A 15,190-nucleotide genomic window follows, 5' to 3' on the forward strand; every position below is an offset into this window, starting at 1 on the left:
CAGCTAGGGGTGTGTCTCAAATCGCACACTTTGGTACTTAATACTATCTATTTGAGTACATAGTGCGTTCACATTGTCGAAGTGTGGTAAAATGCAGTGAGCTTAGATTACCTGGATGGTGCAATCAAACCGGCCAGAAAGATGAGTGTGGATCGATGGACACTTTCCACACTCAACGGTCGCCATCTTGGCTACGTAATTCTTACACTATGTAGCTTTAAAACTTCTTTTCTTGTATATTGTTGAATAATTTTACTTCATTTGGACAAAATTTATTTTATAAAACAAAATGGGGGAAAAGGTCTTGAATTGGTCAAAAGTGATGGACATGGATTTTTTTTCATTATTGCACAAGCAAAAAAGATTGGCAATCACTGTAGGGCAAAAAAGTAACACTCTTAACTTGTTAAAACCATATTATGCTGCTGGAGTGGGTAAGGCTATCAAACCTAATTTTTTTTAAAGCGAAGAAATTTTCATGTAGCACCAAGCAATGGTTTTTGACAAACAATGTGGTATAGACCGGATACTAAAGAAAACTAAAGCTGTGCCCACTTTTTTACACGTCTTTGTCTTTGTACACTGAAGTGCAGCTAAACCAATACAGAGACCCCAGATAACCCACAGCTAGCTCCTGGTATGAGTTATATAAGCCCCAAAAATCAACAGCAAGTCTTGCACACCACCTGGGCTTTCTCACACACATTAGCTTTCCAGTTCTGGGACCAAAACCTGTCTCTTAACTGGGAATTAGGTTAGAGCAGTTCTCTGTTTACAGACAAATACACTGTCCATGCACAACAAGCCATATTGAAGTCTCTCTTCCCGTTGCAATCAACCAAATCTGTCAATATCGTTGCCAGCTTTTTCTCCCTCGATGCCGTAAACAGGGGTGCACTAAAACAAAAATTCCATATTTAGGCGGTGTTTTTATTCCTGGCCTCAATATGGCCCCATCAAAGCGGCTCACTCAAAACCACAATAGAAACACTTGACAACTCTCCAAAGTCTTTAACTCTCGGTTGGCTGCATCCGTCACATTTACTTTGCGCTCGTTTTGTATTCTGAATCTTCGATCCTTCCATTCTTGACAGTCCCGGGCCGCCATGGTCTGCTGGCAATACAAAGATACAGTTGACTACTCTCCAAAATCTTTAAACACCCCCCACCCCGACCCCACCCCCTTTGCTCAGTGGTTTATATTGTCCCCCATTGTCAATCACACTGTAACTCACTGTCTGTCTTTCTTTTACGCTCACTCCCTCTCTGACCCAAATCCATCTATCCTCCCTGTTCCTTGGTGTCCAAGCCGATGTCTGTGTGCCTTGTCACCACCTAGGCGTTAAGGGCTTTTTTCAGCGAAGAATTCCCAAAGCTGACATCCCAAAAGCTCAAACTCACTTACCATTGTGTCTTTTTTACACCATCTTCTTCTCCACTGTCAAACCTTTTCACCCATGCGTGCTCATTTGAATGCTAATGCCCCCACCCCACCCTCTTCTCTTCTCTCTGATAATGGTGACCTCACGGCTATTTAGGCTATTCAGCACATCTGTCCAGTAAACTTGTTTCCTGCTCGATCCGTTCCAAATATGAGTGCAAACCCCTTTGGATTTGAAGTACTACATCATCAGCATTGTGACAATGCATTTTTCAGATACATTGAGTTTTTAAATGGTTATTTAGCTTAAGACATCCTTTTCTCTACTCATAAAGTAACACTTCCAGCCCAGGACATTAAATTAAAATATCTCTCTATGATACAAACCTCTTTGTAACTTCTTTGTCTTTGCATTACATCCTATTCAAATTATTTTTTGTCAACCTATACATTCCTTCATACCTTGTGCTGCTCTATCTTCTCCTTCTGTATATTCTTAATAAGAGTAACACATTTTAACTTTCACTATCTATCCTTTCAATAATTCTGTACTATAATGGTTTTTTTTAAGTTGTTATGAGAACAAAACTATGATTTTTAAATACTAATGTTCTTCTTCTCCATGATGGTATAAACCTTAAGCTTGTTCAGCCCTAAACCTTTTTCCGACTTCTGAGATTTAAGAAAGAGCTAATTACCACAAAAAAGAAACAATACTAATTTATTTCTGGCCAGGAGTTGAAACAAAGCAAAAATACATATTTTCTTCGGACAGTCTTGCTTCAAACTGAAATTCAATATAAGAAAGATGTTGAAATGTCTCAATCTGAGATGCTATTGACCCGCAGCATTGATTAACAAGTGGCTGAGTTTGTCGCCATGGGTAAAGGATCAAAGCAAGCAGGCAACACACACAAACCTCTCCTTCCCTGTTAATGCTCCACCTCTCATCGTCTTCTCTTCTAATACCACAGACTTTGCTTACTCAACATTTTGAGTAATGGCAGCTTCACTGGGGGTTGATGAAGAAAATGTGCCGGATCTTCTACTGAGCATTGCGCTACTCCTTGAGGACTCTTGAAGCCAAAGATATAGCAAGATTATATGAGTATGCTACCTACAGGCTCAGCTTCCACCACAGAAACATATAAATCACATTCTGCCGGACAGGGAAATTGACAGGTTCAATAAATCTCACAGACAAAAAAAGAAAGGACAGCTGGAAACAATTTGATATGCAGCCTTCTAAGATAAGCATTGCTGTAATGTTTGTTGATGAAGGTGTCATTTACAAAACAGTGAAGCCAGCACGCTGACTCAAAAGACTGAGACTGCAGCAAGATGAAGAGTAGAAAAATTGAGAAAAAAAACAGGGAACAGGAAAACAGAAAGGACAAATGACATAAAGAGAGACAGATTAAAAATGATAAAAGAATAGGAGATGACCTCTGCCGGGCACGCACACACACACACACACACACACACACACACACACACACACTTGGCCTTTAGGAGTGACAGCATGGGGGATTCCTGGGGCTATTTAGTACGGGGACGGGGGAGCAGCTGACAGCTGGAGGGGACACAGAAGGGATGTCTCCCAATGAAGCAAACGGGGGGAGCTGAGCCTGAGGCGGGGAGTTCAGGTCACAGGAGAGAGGAACCAGCCACACCTGCTATACACTAAAGCCTGGCTGATATTATCTTGTGGCAGATATATTGGTATTGAGGTATGTTATCCGATAAGTAACATGGAATTCCAATAGATAAATGACAGATAATGCAAGATGTTTTGGTGTAAATTTGGAAATAGTGTCACCAGTACACAGCATTACAACAGAGGACAAGTTCATTTTTCAACTTCAAAATGTCCCAATCGGAACAGTGTCTTGGTACCAATTCTTTAAACCTCTCACCAATAAGCAAAACCCCAAAAGACTACTTGCTTTTTACATGTCATGGTACAATGGAGAAATGCAAGCAAAACCGCAAATGTAACCAACAAATTGTATGTTTAATTCAGTCACCCCAGATTTTTGTAATTAATCTTTTAAAACAACTGCCATCCAAGTTTATGTTAATTGGGTAATTTATTGGTTAGTACACACTATCACACATTTACTCAAAACAAAATGCTATATCATTTCAAATAATAAGGGGCAAGGTGCAGTGATGGTGCAAAAGATTAAAGGTTAATAGCTATTGATTATTATATTTTCTGTACTGTATATACTTGAGTGAACAGAAGCAGAGCAAAGGCAGGGTGCAGAGGAAGAAAAGAAGGGCCAGAATGAGCCAAAGCAAAATTCTTAATATAAAAGTATCTAACTATACCATATAAAAACCAAAGAAACACAGGTAGCAGCTGTGAGAGACAAGCATTTTAAAACAGAGCTCATTCTTAAAGCTGGCCTGAGACACTCTAAAATTCATTTCACAGCCTGCACTGCTAATAATAAAATTCTATACAAACATGCACTGTTAATCTGTGCAGGCTGAGTACAGTAGCAGGCTTCAGTGTAGACTGGCTCCCCCATCAACTTCCCTTATTCATAATTCACACAGCAATTTATCACACACACACAATCCCGCTGTGCACACTAACGAGTCACTACAGCCCACTCACATGGATAGGGTGCGGCTGCATGTGTGGGTGTTGAAAGTGAGTCTCTGTGTGTGTGTGTGTGTGTGTGTGTGTGTAGGAGGGTGGGGGGGAGGTGGGGTCCACTTTAAGACTGAGCTATTTCTGTCAATTTTAGTAAACGGCTAGAGTGTATCTGTTAGAAAGAGTGCTGGCATTTTCTGTACACTTGATCACAAAAGAAAAAAACTTAGGATGCATCAATGACTCATGATAGCAATTTATCACCTGACCATCTGCACGGCTGCAAGGAGAGCAAGCTTACCCCATGCACAGCTTGACTCACACTGATCAAGTAGAACTCTAATTATGAAAAAATACAGCGAGATAGCAACATCAGGAACAGGACAAACAGAGATAGCTTCACATACATCTCTTACACTTGTTCAAGGTTAACACATGTATCTTGGAAAGTCACATTGTTTTTGTGTGTGTAGGCGTCCTTTAAAGTTGCAGCGGCAAAAAGAGGCTGCACGTGTTCGGCTTATTATTGCTGGGCTTGCACAAAAATAGGTCTTTGCATGGTTTTTACCTTAACATAAAAGCCAGAGCTTCAGCTGAATAAAGTCCAATTTGGCCCCTTTCTCCCAATCAAGGAAGTCCTTCCATCTAAAGAGAGCCTCCAGTTACCAGCTGACCCAAACCCCTTTCAATAGCTTGTTGCCATGGCAATTAGCCTTGGCAGGCCCAGGGTGCAGAGCTGGTGTGTGTGTGTGTGTGTGTGTGTGTTTTTGTGTGTGTGTGTGTGTGTGTGGGTGTGTGTGTGTGTGTATGGCTGCAGATGGCAAACCTCCTTTTCCCTTGGGTAACGACTGCAAGGCGGGTGGACCCACACAATAGCACTAAAAAGGATGGACCTTTCAAGGGCAACTCTATCCATCTTTATGTCTCACTCTGTATATCTGTTCTTTTTCTCTCTTTAAACAGCCTTTCTTGCACACCCTTTGCTCTTGTCTGCTTTTGTATTTAGATTCCATTTTTTCTCAGGTTGTAGGAGGGAAAGTTATGTTTGCATAAAGATATACAAGCAGCTTTGACAGTTTATGATAACATTGCTATGTGCAATGGAGGAGAGAGAGCAGCAAGAAGATTATTTTACAAACTCTGGCTGCGTTGAAGCCACAATATACTAAAGCGTATCACAATGGCATGATATCACTGACACTGTAAATAAGATTTGATTTGTTCCCTAAAGTTATGAAAGGAGTCAACAGGCCCCTTCTATTCAGAAGCTAGGTAATGTTGTATATGAAAATACTACAGCAGTTGAAAACATGAAGTCTAAGTACATTACCCTCCCATTTTACCACACCAGATGCCCTAGGGGGGATACATTATTTGTGCTAAAAGAGTGTAAAGGCTTTGACAAGTTTTGGGTAAGCCTCTTTCTAACACTTAGAACTAAAAAACTAAATGAAGATACAATGATATATCAGCTTGATATATTTACAAAATAGAAAATGTTTCCTTATTCGTCAGACGATAATTCAGTAAAAATTTAGTTTTCTTTCATTATCAAAAAAAAAAAAATCAAGGAATTAAGATTTCAATCTACTAAGAAGTCACCTGATCTTTAAACTTTGTCAGCACCGCCATTGAAATTGATTTGCACGCAGAACTTTACTAAATTAAAAAGGCAGGACCCCTGAGCAAAGTAAAACAGCGTGTGCTAGAGAACACGTTGTGTAGCATGTTGTACTCCACATGCTACATGCCTCAGTGATTGGTCAACCGGCTCAGCCGTGTCACCTTTTCGCATGTGTTGCTCCTTATCAGACCGACATGGGTGGCGCTGATATCAGGCTCTCTCATCAACCTCGCCCAGGGTCATCTCTGGCACAGTAGATAGAGACAGGACACTTCACCATTGAGCCAATAGGACAGCTGTCCCCTATAGTGGGACTAAGAGGTCTGCACGTTCTGCTCACACTTGTCAGGATTAAAGGCCCTGACACACCAAGGCGACCGTAGTTTGTGCGGTACGTCCCGCACCGTTGCCACGTGTCTGCCTTTTTCCCCGTCCGATTCAACCGGTTTTGTCGGCTGTCGGCCGTATAGCCAATTCATCTGATTGGCTGTTCAGCTTAAAAACAAGAGTGAGGACAACAAACAAACAACTGTGAGAAGCACATGCAAGGCTCCTTTCATTTTTCATCCCAGATGATTGATCCAATACAATATATAAGTTTTTTTTCTTTTAAAAGATCTCTATTCTCTACATCTCTACACATTACAAACTATTCCAAGATATTTAATATAAAGACAGAAATAGACCTCTGCGCCCTCTGCATGAGGAGCACAACAGGATTTGCAGATGTTCACAGGAAAATTTCCAACATACTCAGTTCAATAGAAAGCTCAGCAGGCCACAGAGGTGAGATAATTTACAGCCTATTGAAAAAATATGCTATATGCTTTTCTGCTCTTGATCCAGAAACTCATTACACCCCCTATTGCTTGCCGGGTCAAAACAGGAAGCAATACCTGTGCTGCGGACTACTCCTGATTGAGCACAGGTAGCCCAATCCTGCTGAGTAACAGTCTGACACAGCAGATAACCTAAATGACGGCCAGTTGTAAAATCCAGCTAATCACTACATTCTAGACCTTCAATAACCTTGCCACAATGGCCCCATGTTTCCAGAGCATGACAAGGGATCCTGAAACTCTGCAGACTTGCTTAGTATAAAAAGGCCAACGAGAAATGATGAGACTGCGTTGCTGCAGGCTAGTCAATGCCATGCTGTGTGAACCGTAATACGCAGTACAGGGCAAAACTGTACACTGCAGTGTGATGTATTATGTCATTACGCTCTTGGCTGTAATCTGCCACGCAGAGCCAAGGTGTTCCAGGCTGGGCTCAGGCCCTGCAATTCAATATAGCAGCTTAGAGTCCCCTGGCAGTTTGTTCCCCCTGGCAGCCTCTGAAGAGCCACGTTTGCCTCCAAGACTTCAGATGAAAGGGCACCTACAGAACGCAGTATGCTGTGTAATAGCAATCCCGGGATCTACTTACCACTGTTTTTTATAAACCATCCTAACAGGTGCCACCACAACCTAACCATACTCTAGTTCGATGTCTGCCCCTCGTTTACCCCCTCCTTGTAGTAAGCCACTCCACTATCAACCCCCTGTCTTTCTACCGTAGGCTGAATGCTGTGTGTGCATACTGATTTGGACTCAAGGGTCTAGACAAAAAATTATGTCAGGTATTTTCATTTCATTCGTAGACTGAGAGCACATACACACGTGCGCACGCACACGGACACACACACATACACCATTTTAGGTGTGAAATACAGAGCCTTAGATGGGTAAAGCCTCCCTTTCTCTGCTTGTGATTCACACTAGTGCTTAATTCTGAGGTCTAGTTACATGGAGGCTTAATGGTAGTGGTGGTTAGGCAACACTGCTGCAGTTCTGCTCTTTAGTGCCACCACGCATTGGCCCAGGTGGCAGAACTGGACCAGTTAAGGGCAGTAACTTTCCCTGTCGCATTCTCTCTCGCCTTCAGTTGTCCATTACTGCGTATTAAAGTGTAACCTCAAAACCAGACTCATTTATCATTTAAAGTAGCACCCATTATAATTAATTCTCAAGCAAATACTGTACACTTTGCTGACTGACAGTACATCCTTCTGGAAAGGGGGTAGGGGAAGGGAGGATGATTGTAAAGTTGTGTGTGCGCATGCAAGTCTCAAAAAAACACAAATGGCTCTTCCAATAACCAGTACATGCTGCAGATCATAAGTGACAGAGCCAGTGACAACATGAAAGTGAAGGGACACAGAATAGTCATCAAAAAGAACATTTGTAGCTAAATTCTCTGTGATCAAATCAATCCTTAAGTAGCTAATCAATTATCACTCTGAAGACTTAAAGGAAGACAACAAATGGGAACAAAATCAATAATGTGGACCAAGTACAAATGATCTTCCATTTAAGAGCCAAAACCTGTGGCTTTGGTTGATTCTCTTTGATATCCACATGACATGAAAACCTCTCTTGTTGCCTCATCATAAATAAATACAGCCATGACAGCCTTATTATAGACAATCAATATCCTTTGCTGTGATAGAAACGGCTGGCTTGCAGGCAGCTGGTGTTTTGGGGGTAACACCAGGCCAGTGTGGGAAGAGGCGATGATAGAGGACTAATATTAACAACTTTAGCCTAGGAGATTACCAAATCTTGCTTTATTAGAAATCTCTCACAGGGAAAACCGAGGAGGGAGCCGGTCGGGAAGGGACACACTGTACACAGCAGCCCAGCACCTTGCTCGGCAGCCAAGTTAGAAAAGGTCATGCTTACAATTTCAAATGGAATCTGAGAACATGCCTTACCTTGAGGTGGCTCCCGGAACCCAGTTCATAATAACTATTAGTGGAAAATGCTGTGCAATTATACAAAAGAGCAGTCAGAAGCTAAAAATAATGAAAATGTTTTTTAGATCATCAAAGTGGAGCAAATAGTGTTCATTTGGGTTGTTTCTCATGGGGGCTTTTCCATTTATTTTTAGTGAGCAGTGGATAGACATGAAAGCGGGAGAGAGTTGGGGTATGACAGGCAGCACAGGGCCACTTGTCGGATTCAAACCCAGACCGCTGCAGGACTTAGCCAACATGGGGCGAACGCTCTTACTGGGTGAGCTAGAGGCTAGGGCTGCACAAATAATCGAGTTTTAATCGCGATCACGATTTTGACATCCCACGATCAAATTTGCGTGATTAGTTGAATGCAACTAACTTCAGTTGGTAGAGTAATAGCGTATGAGACGGAGCTGCTGGACCTGGGCCAGGGATGTGACCCATGGCCAGGATATCATAGTCCATAAAAATGCAGCGCAGTGACGAAACAGACATTTCATACACACGAGTGTATACACCATTCGACCCGTGCTGGACCCGTTCATAATGAGTCAGCCGTCTCTCTGCGAGTAGCGCCCATCTGCTGTACCAGTAAGAGCACTGGCTGTCAGAAGAGAATTGTGTTCCAGTGCTGTTAAATTCCCCTCTTGAAGTTATAAATAGCCTATGTGACGATAACATTTGTTATGGTTATAATCAACAAATAATCGTGAGATTAATCGTGATCAAAACTTTGATCAAAATATTCGTGATCATCATTTTGGCCATAATCGTGCAGCCCTACTAGAGGCCGCCCCATTTTTTTTCACTCATCTATACAGATTATCAGCAACAGCCTTGAAGAGTCACAGTAGAAGAGAGGAGGGAATATGCATCTAAAACAGGAAGGCTCTCAAAAGCAAGACTCTTTTAATCCTGCATTTACTAATTTCTTTTGTCCACTTGGGTTCAGCGGAAACAAAAAGGGAACACAGTGATGACAAGCCAATGTCAAGTTGATATAGCAAAGTTAATAGTAAGCAGTTGCTCATTAACACCTCCAGCATTTACGGAGCAACAGTAGCATACATTAAGAGTCATGTTTCACTCTCTTTTGGTTCTGTTTTTGGTCTCTGCTAACTCCTGAGGAAGATATCTGGCTCTTTAGCTGCTGAAGCATCCAGCTACTCGTCCATTGTCTGTCTGTTGTTTGGTGATTAGCAGGTATTTTTTTTGAGCTTTTGTCACTGAAAACAGCTTCCTGCTGCGGCCGAAAACACGATGAAAGCGGTGAGAGTGAGCGAAGACAGTTAAGTTTTAGCCAAACAGATAAACAATGAGCGGAAACTCATTGTAAAGCTCTGTAAAGCTGAGGGGAGCTGCAGATTCTTCTCGGCAAGTTTATCACTACAAGCTTTTCTTCTTCTATTGTTTTTACATTGTCATTTGATAAATTGTTATTAATAACATATCAATTACAGCCTCTTTAATGTTAGCCACTAAGCCACTGACGCAGTCTGGGGGTTGTAGTCAAAGATATTTGAAGCACCTGTTGTTAATCAGTCTGTTACAGATTAAGGCAAGAACTGGTAATAATGACACTAATAACTCATTATTATTATTATTTTCTCCAATGTTATTATTCTAGTTCCACAACAAACAATTTAATTTCCCCTGGAAACAAAGACTGCTTGGAAGAGGGAAGAACCATCTCTGGCTGTCTCTGGATGATATTCTGCAGGTGCCATCACTCTGCATTAAGGAAAGGAAAGACATGAACAGGTACTTTCCAGGGAAAAAGAGCCAAATATAGCTCCCATTTGGGAAAAGGAAAAACGCAACGCCCGGCCTCACGTCCAACCCCTTATAGAGAAATACAAACACAAGAGCTGTCTACAGCTGTTCACTGTTCAGATTATCTCAAGTTTATCCATCTAACAAGCTGTGCTTGATTAAGGATTTAATCCTCAGTAAAATGTCAGAATGAGCAGAATTTAATTGATAGGCAACTGGCAGACAAATCAATCTGTAACTATTCAGGAAATCAATTCATACTTCTCAAGCAAAACTACCAAAACGTTCCCAGTTCAAGCTTCTCCAGCATATGGGTTTGTTGCTTTTCTACATCCTTGTATGGTTGTTAACTGAACATCTTTGGGCTTTGGACTGTTAGTTGCACAAAACTCAATCTTTGGAAGACATCACCCTTGGCTTGATCACACAATTTTTCATTATTTTCTGACATTTTATAAAGGAACCAGTTCATTTAGAAAACTATCAGCAGATCGCTAAAAATTAAAAAATAAGTTGCTGATACTTTGCTATTCTGAATGCTAACTAGTGCTGAAATAATCAATTAGTTAACCATCAGACAATTAATCAACAAGTCTCTTTAAAATGATCTATCAAGCAAAAATGCCAACATTCATTGGGCTTCTCAAAGGTGAGGCTTTGCTGTTTTTATCTGTCCTTCACTGAAGACATCAGCATTGGCTACGGGAAACTGCTGTGCTGCTTCTACAAAACAATGAATACATTAATCAGAAAAAATATTACTTCAGATTAAATTGTAATGCAAATAATCAATGCGTAGAGCCTCAAAACTATCTACAATGGTGTCAAATTGTGTTTTAGATGACCTTGAACACCAAGCTATCAACCAGTGGGATGTAAACCGAGGCAAACATCCCCATTTGTAAAAACCAGGGCTGAGGAGCCAACAGGACACAACACTCAACTGACCACACGTGGCTGTACCCCATGTGAACCTCTGCTACAATGAGCCACAAATAGCTTATAATTACAGTGGGAAGCTATAAATTAAAAAGTATCAACATGTGCATTGACCTACAGATTGAGACAAACAACTTGACGCTAAAGCCTCAACATGTAGTCATGGTGGAGCTGGAAAAACCCTCGTACACAGAAAACTATTTGTGAAAGAAAAAAAGTGAAACATCTCACTGACTCAAATAGGCCATTAAGAATATGAAGAAGACAGCTGCACAGCAATTAGTGCCTTGGTCAGAGCAATTTACTTCTGATTCAAGCAACAGGGACCAGCCCCAGCCGGGATCCATGCCTGGCTGCTATATACCCAAGTGTTTAACACAGACTGAGCCAGACGGCGGAAGGAATTTAACAGCACTGGAACACAATTCTCTTCTGACAGCCAGTGCTCTCACTGGTACAGCAGTTTTAAAGGCAGAGGATAAATCTTAAAAGGAAACTCAATACATGATGGAGGCAGGATAGAAGTCGAGGTGAAAGAAAAGGAGAGATGGGGGGATGACGCTGTGTAACACATTTATCCTCACAATATAAAAAATAAATGACAAGAGCAAGAATGGTAGCCACTCATTAATCCTAACCGATGAAGGGAAAATGCAGGCCCGTGAATCACTGCTGCAGGCTGGTGAACTAGAGGTGCTTTTGCTCCATCTTGTTCCTTGACAGGCCACAACACTGATTTCCAGGCAAAAATAATGGAAAACTGCGCAGTCCCGCAGGTATAACATTTTTTGATAGGTTGCGCACACAAACTGTTTATGTGCACACCTGAATTGAAAATTTGTATGAATTTTCAGTTTAATGCATGCCTAAAAATGATCCATTCAAAATCAGAGGTTAGCCTCAAAAGAAGCACAATCAGCAACTATTGAAACAAAAATAAACCTGAAATGCTAATTCAAAAGGGCAGACACCATCTGCCCTACCTTAATCAGACCATGTCACTTATCTTACACTGGCTGATAATGGATAAGCGAGTCTTGAATGATGAGAAGAGATATTAAGCCAACATTTAGTCACACTAGTGTGATTTGCATGTATCAAATAGAAGCTGCAGTCGAGCAGTTTAGAGGCAAGAAAAATAGGACAAGATAGAGGGGTTAATATACAAAGCTGCAGGCTAGTTTCTATTAGAGAAGGAAACAGTCGCATTAAGTTGTAAAGCAATACCTGGGGTTCAGAGTTAGGCTAAGAGAAAGGGACACATTGAGGACATCTGGAAGATAATGTAATTGAAAAAGAGTACAAAGTGTGGGCAGAGACAGGGTGAAGGGGAGGATGGGAAAGAAGATGACATCTGGCTATGACACAGTCAGGTAATACCAATGCCACAGAGGGAAAGTAAGAGACTCAAACCCTCGCCAGCCCATCTGTGCCAATGACCCATCGCTAAAACCCAGTTTCAACCTTGACCGAAGCAAATGCTCCCCTTGCCACCATTCACATCCACCTGGAGGGTGAACTGCAGATATGCTGGCATAAGTAGACACATTTCCTCTGGGGATGGAAGAGAGGCATTACAGGACATTCATTTACGCACTTAACAATGCCTTGAAAGGTTTGTGGGCTCATGGGGGAATAATTGCAGTGACAAGTCTTACTGTTGCAGCCAATTTGTAGCAACTGTCTGCTGCTGACCTTGGAGTTTTATTATTCTGGTTGGGAATTCAACAATCAAAGTAACTTTTTCATACTGCAAACTTAATAAAAAAAATAACGCGAAAACCCCCCAGAAAAAGCAGCAACATGTATTCAACTCACTACATACTTGGCACTGTCTCATTTATGCCATATTTTCAGAGCACCTACCTTTGAGCTGGTCAGCCACCACACTCTGTCCTATTCTCTCAATGACTTGTCCATCTTCATGTTGGTAGCGGTCATCCAGGAAGTTGGCAGTGGCCTGTGATAGGTGGACCTTCCCGGCCACTCCCAGCTGCTCCATCAGGTTGGCCAGGTTGACATCGTTTGACCAGACATCAAACTTGAAGCGTTTCATGCCAAGGATACCACACAGTACAGTGCCAGTATGGACACCCACCCTCATGTTGACCATCTCTCTCTTCTCCTGGCAGAACTGTTCAATAGCCTGAATCATGCCCAGGCCCATCTCCACGCAGCAATAGGCATGGTCTGATCTGGGTTCAGGACAGCCAGCTACACAGTAGTAACAGTCTCCTAGAGTACTGATCTTTTCACAGCCAGTGAGCTCACACAGTCGATCAAAACGTCCAAATAAGTCATTTAGAAGCCCAACGAGAGCATGAGCAGATTTGTTGGCAGACATTTTTGTGAAACCCACAATGTCTGCAAAGAGGATGCTGACGGGCTCCATCCGTTTCATGTTGAATGGTCTGAAGATGATCTGGCCACGAGGGATGGACGTCTTCTTGCATTTATTGTTTTTAGGGCTGGAGATGACAGCTGCAGCACCGCTGGTAGAGTATCGTTTGACAGAATTATCACCTATCTCCTCGTCACCCTGCTTCATCAGGTCATCAGCCACGATTCTGGGCATGACAGAATGGATCATTCGCTCCTTCAAGGCTTTCTCCACCTCTAGATCTTTGCCATGCATAATAGCTTGTCCCACTTTAAGGAAGGTGCTGCGTGATCGCACCTCAGACATGATGAATAGGTGGATGCCAATGGCGTGGGCACAGAGGTGGAGCAGAGCTTTGGCTGGGCCAAGCCAACACAACGTATCCCACTCTGACTGAGAGGCTAAGCTCCAGATATCCCCTGCCTGCGTCAGGTGCAGCCAGCCCAGACTCTCAAAAAAGACAGAGTAGAGAAACCCGAGTAGGACAGAAGCATAGAGGCGAACATGGAGAACGCTGTATAGCAACAGAAGAACCTCGATACAGAGAGAGAAGGTGCCTACAGGAGAAAGACAAGGGGACCAGGTGCTACCCCCCAGAAGCTTGTCATGGGACAGGTTTAACGTGGGTCCCATGCCACTGAAGTCTTCTACATCCAGTGCAGGTGTGGGAGTCTCCGGGTCCCTGAAGCTTGATGTCTGGATCTGGGGGGCCAGGGTCAGGGTGAAGGTTACAAGGATAAGCAGCAGAGATGCTTGGTTGTAGCAGCGAGAGTAGAGCTTAGTAAAAGTTAAGAGAAAGAGAAAGAGGCAGAAAAGGAGGAAGGATGCGGTGGGAAGGAGAAAGGCAGTCCTGTCACAGCGGGAAGGATTGGCAGCAAAGTACAATCCCCAGAGGAGGGCAGAGGCAACCAGGTAAAAGAGCACATAGCGGAAGCGCCGTTGGGTCTGAGGGAAACACCGTTCTCTACAGGCCTCCTCCAGGATCGAAGAGTCAAACTTTGGGTCCCAGAAATGACCAGCAGATCTTTCAAAAAGCTGAGGCATCTTTTTTTGTGTGCGAAAGCTCTTGACCACCAACCTCCTAGCTCCAGACTCTCCAGAGCTGCAGCTGGAAGAAATACTGTACTTGCAGTGCTTGGATCCCCCGATGAAGCCTCCCCCAATTGAACCCAACGGACCGCCTCCATGCTTGTGTTTGACACTACTGCCAATCCTCACTGAGACGCCTCCATCTCCACTTGGGTCACAGCTCACTTCTGTGTTTTGAGGCAACAGCTGTTGATGTTGAGGGGATGCCATGTTGCATTTAAATCTATCAGAAAACACAAAGACTATGCGGAAGGGACAGTTTTTGAAAAGATAAATTTGATAAACAAGTAAGGCAAGGTATAGGGCTGCAGTTTACAACTAGAGCAATTATTTTTCTCTTAAAAGTGAAAAGGAGAGCAGAAACAGAAACCTTTTCAGACGAAATTCCACTTTGTTAGTGGTGTAGTGGCTGTAGAAACACCAACAGACCATCCAAAGATTTGGAATAGTTCATTATTGCTCCTCCTGACGTCAATCCCCGCATTCCTCTACGTCCCCGTCTGTTTTGACGCACTTGAGACTGCAAGGTTCACTCGCTGCTTGCTCTGTTCCTGTCCAAGTCCACTCAGCTGCCTACACACTGGTTCACTCATTGGAAAAGTATTAGGGGGGGGGGGGGG

General features: G+C 42.7%; 1 protein-coding gene across 2 annotated transcripts in view; it reads right to left on the bottom strand.

The window, feature by feature from the left end:
* LOC117958663 (adenylate cyclase type 9-like) overlaps positions 1-15,190 on the bottom strand; it is a 29,819-nt gene that overhangs the window by 13,299 nt on the left and 1,330 nt on the right. For both annotated transcript variants that reach the window (XM_034895193.1, XM_034895192.1), the window contains exon 1: positions 12,968-15,190. This exon is cut by the window's right edge and continues 1,330 nt beyond it. In XM_034895193.1, the coding sequence (XP_034751084.1) occupies positions 12,968-14,780 (1,813 nt within the window). In that variant the 5' untranslated portion in view covers positions 14,781-15,190. The remainder of the gene's footprint in view (positions 1-12,967) is intronic.

Source organism: Etheostoma cragini, chromosome 15 (assembly GCF_013103735.1).
Source record: "Etheostoma cragini isolate CJK2018 chromosome 15, CSU_Ecrag_1.0, whole genome shotgun sequence".
NCBI classification, from domain to species: Eukaryota; Metazoa; Chordata; class Actinopteri; order Perciformes; family Percidae; genus Etheostoma; species Etheostoma cragini.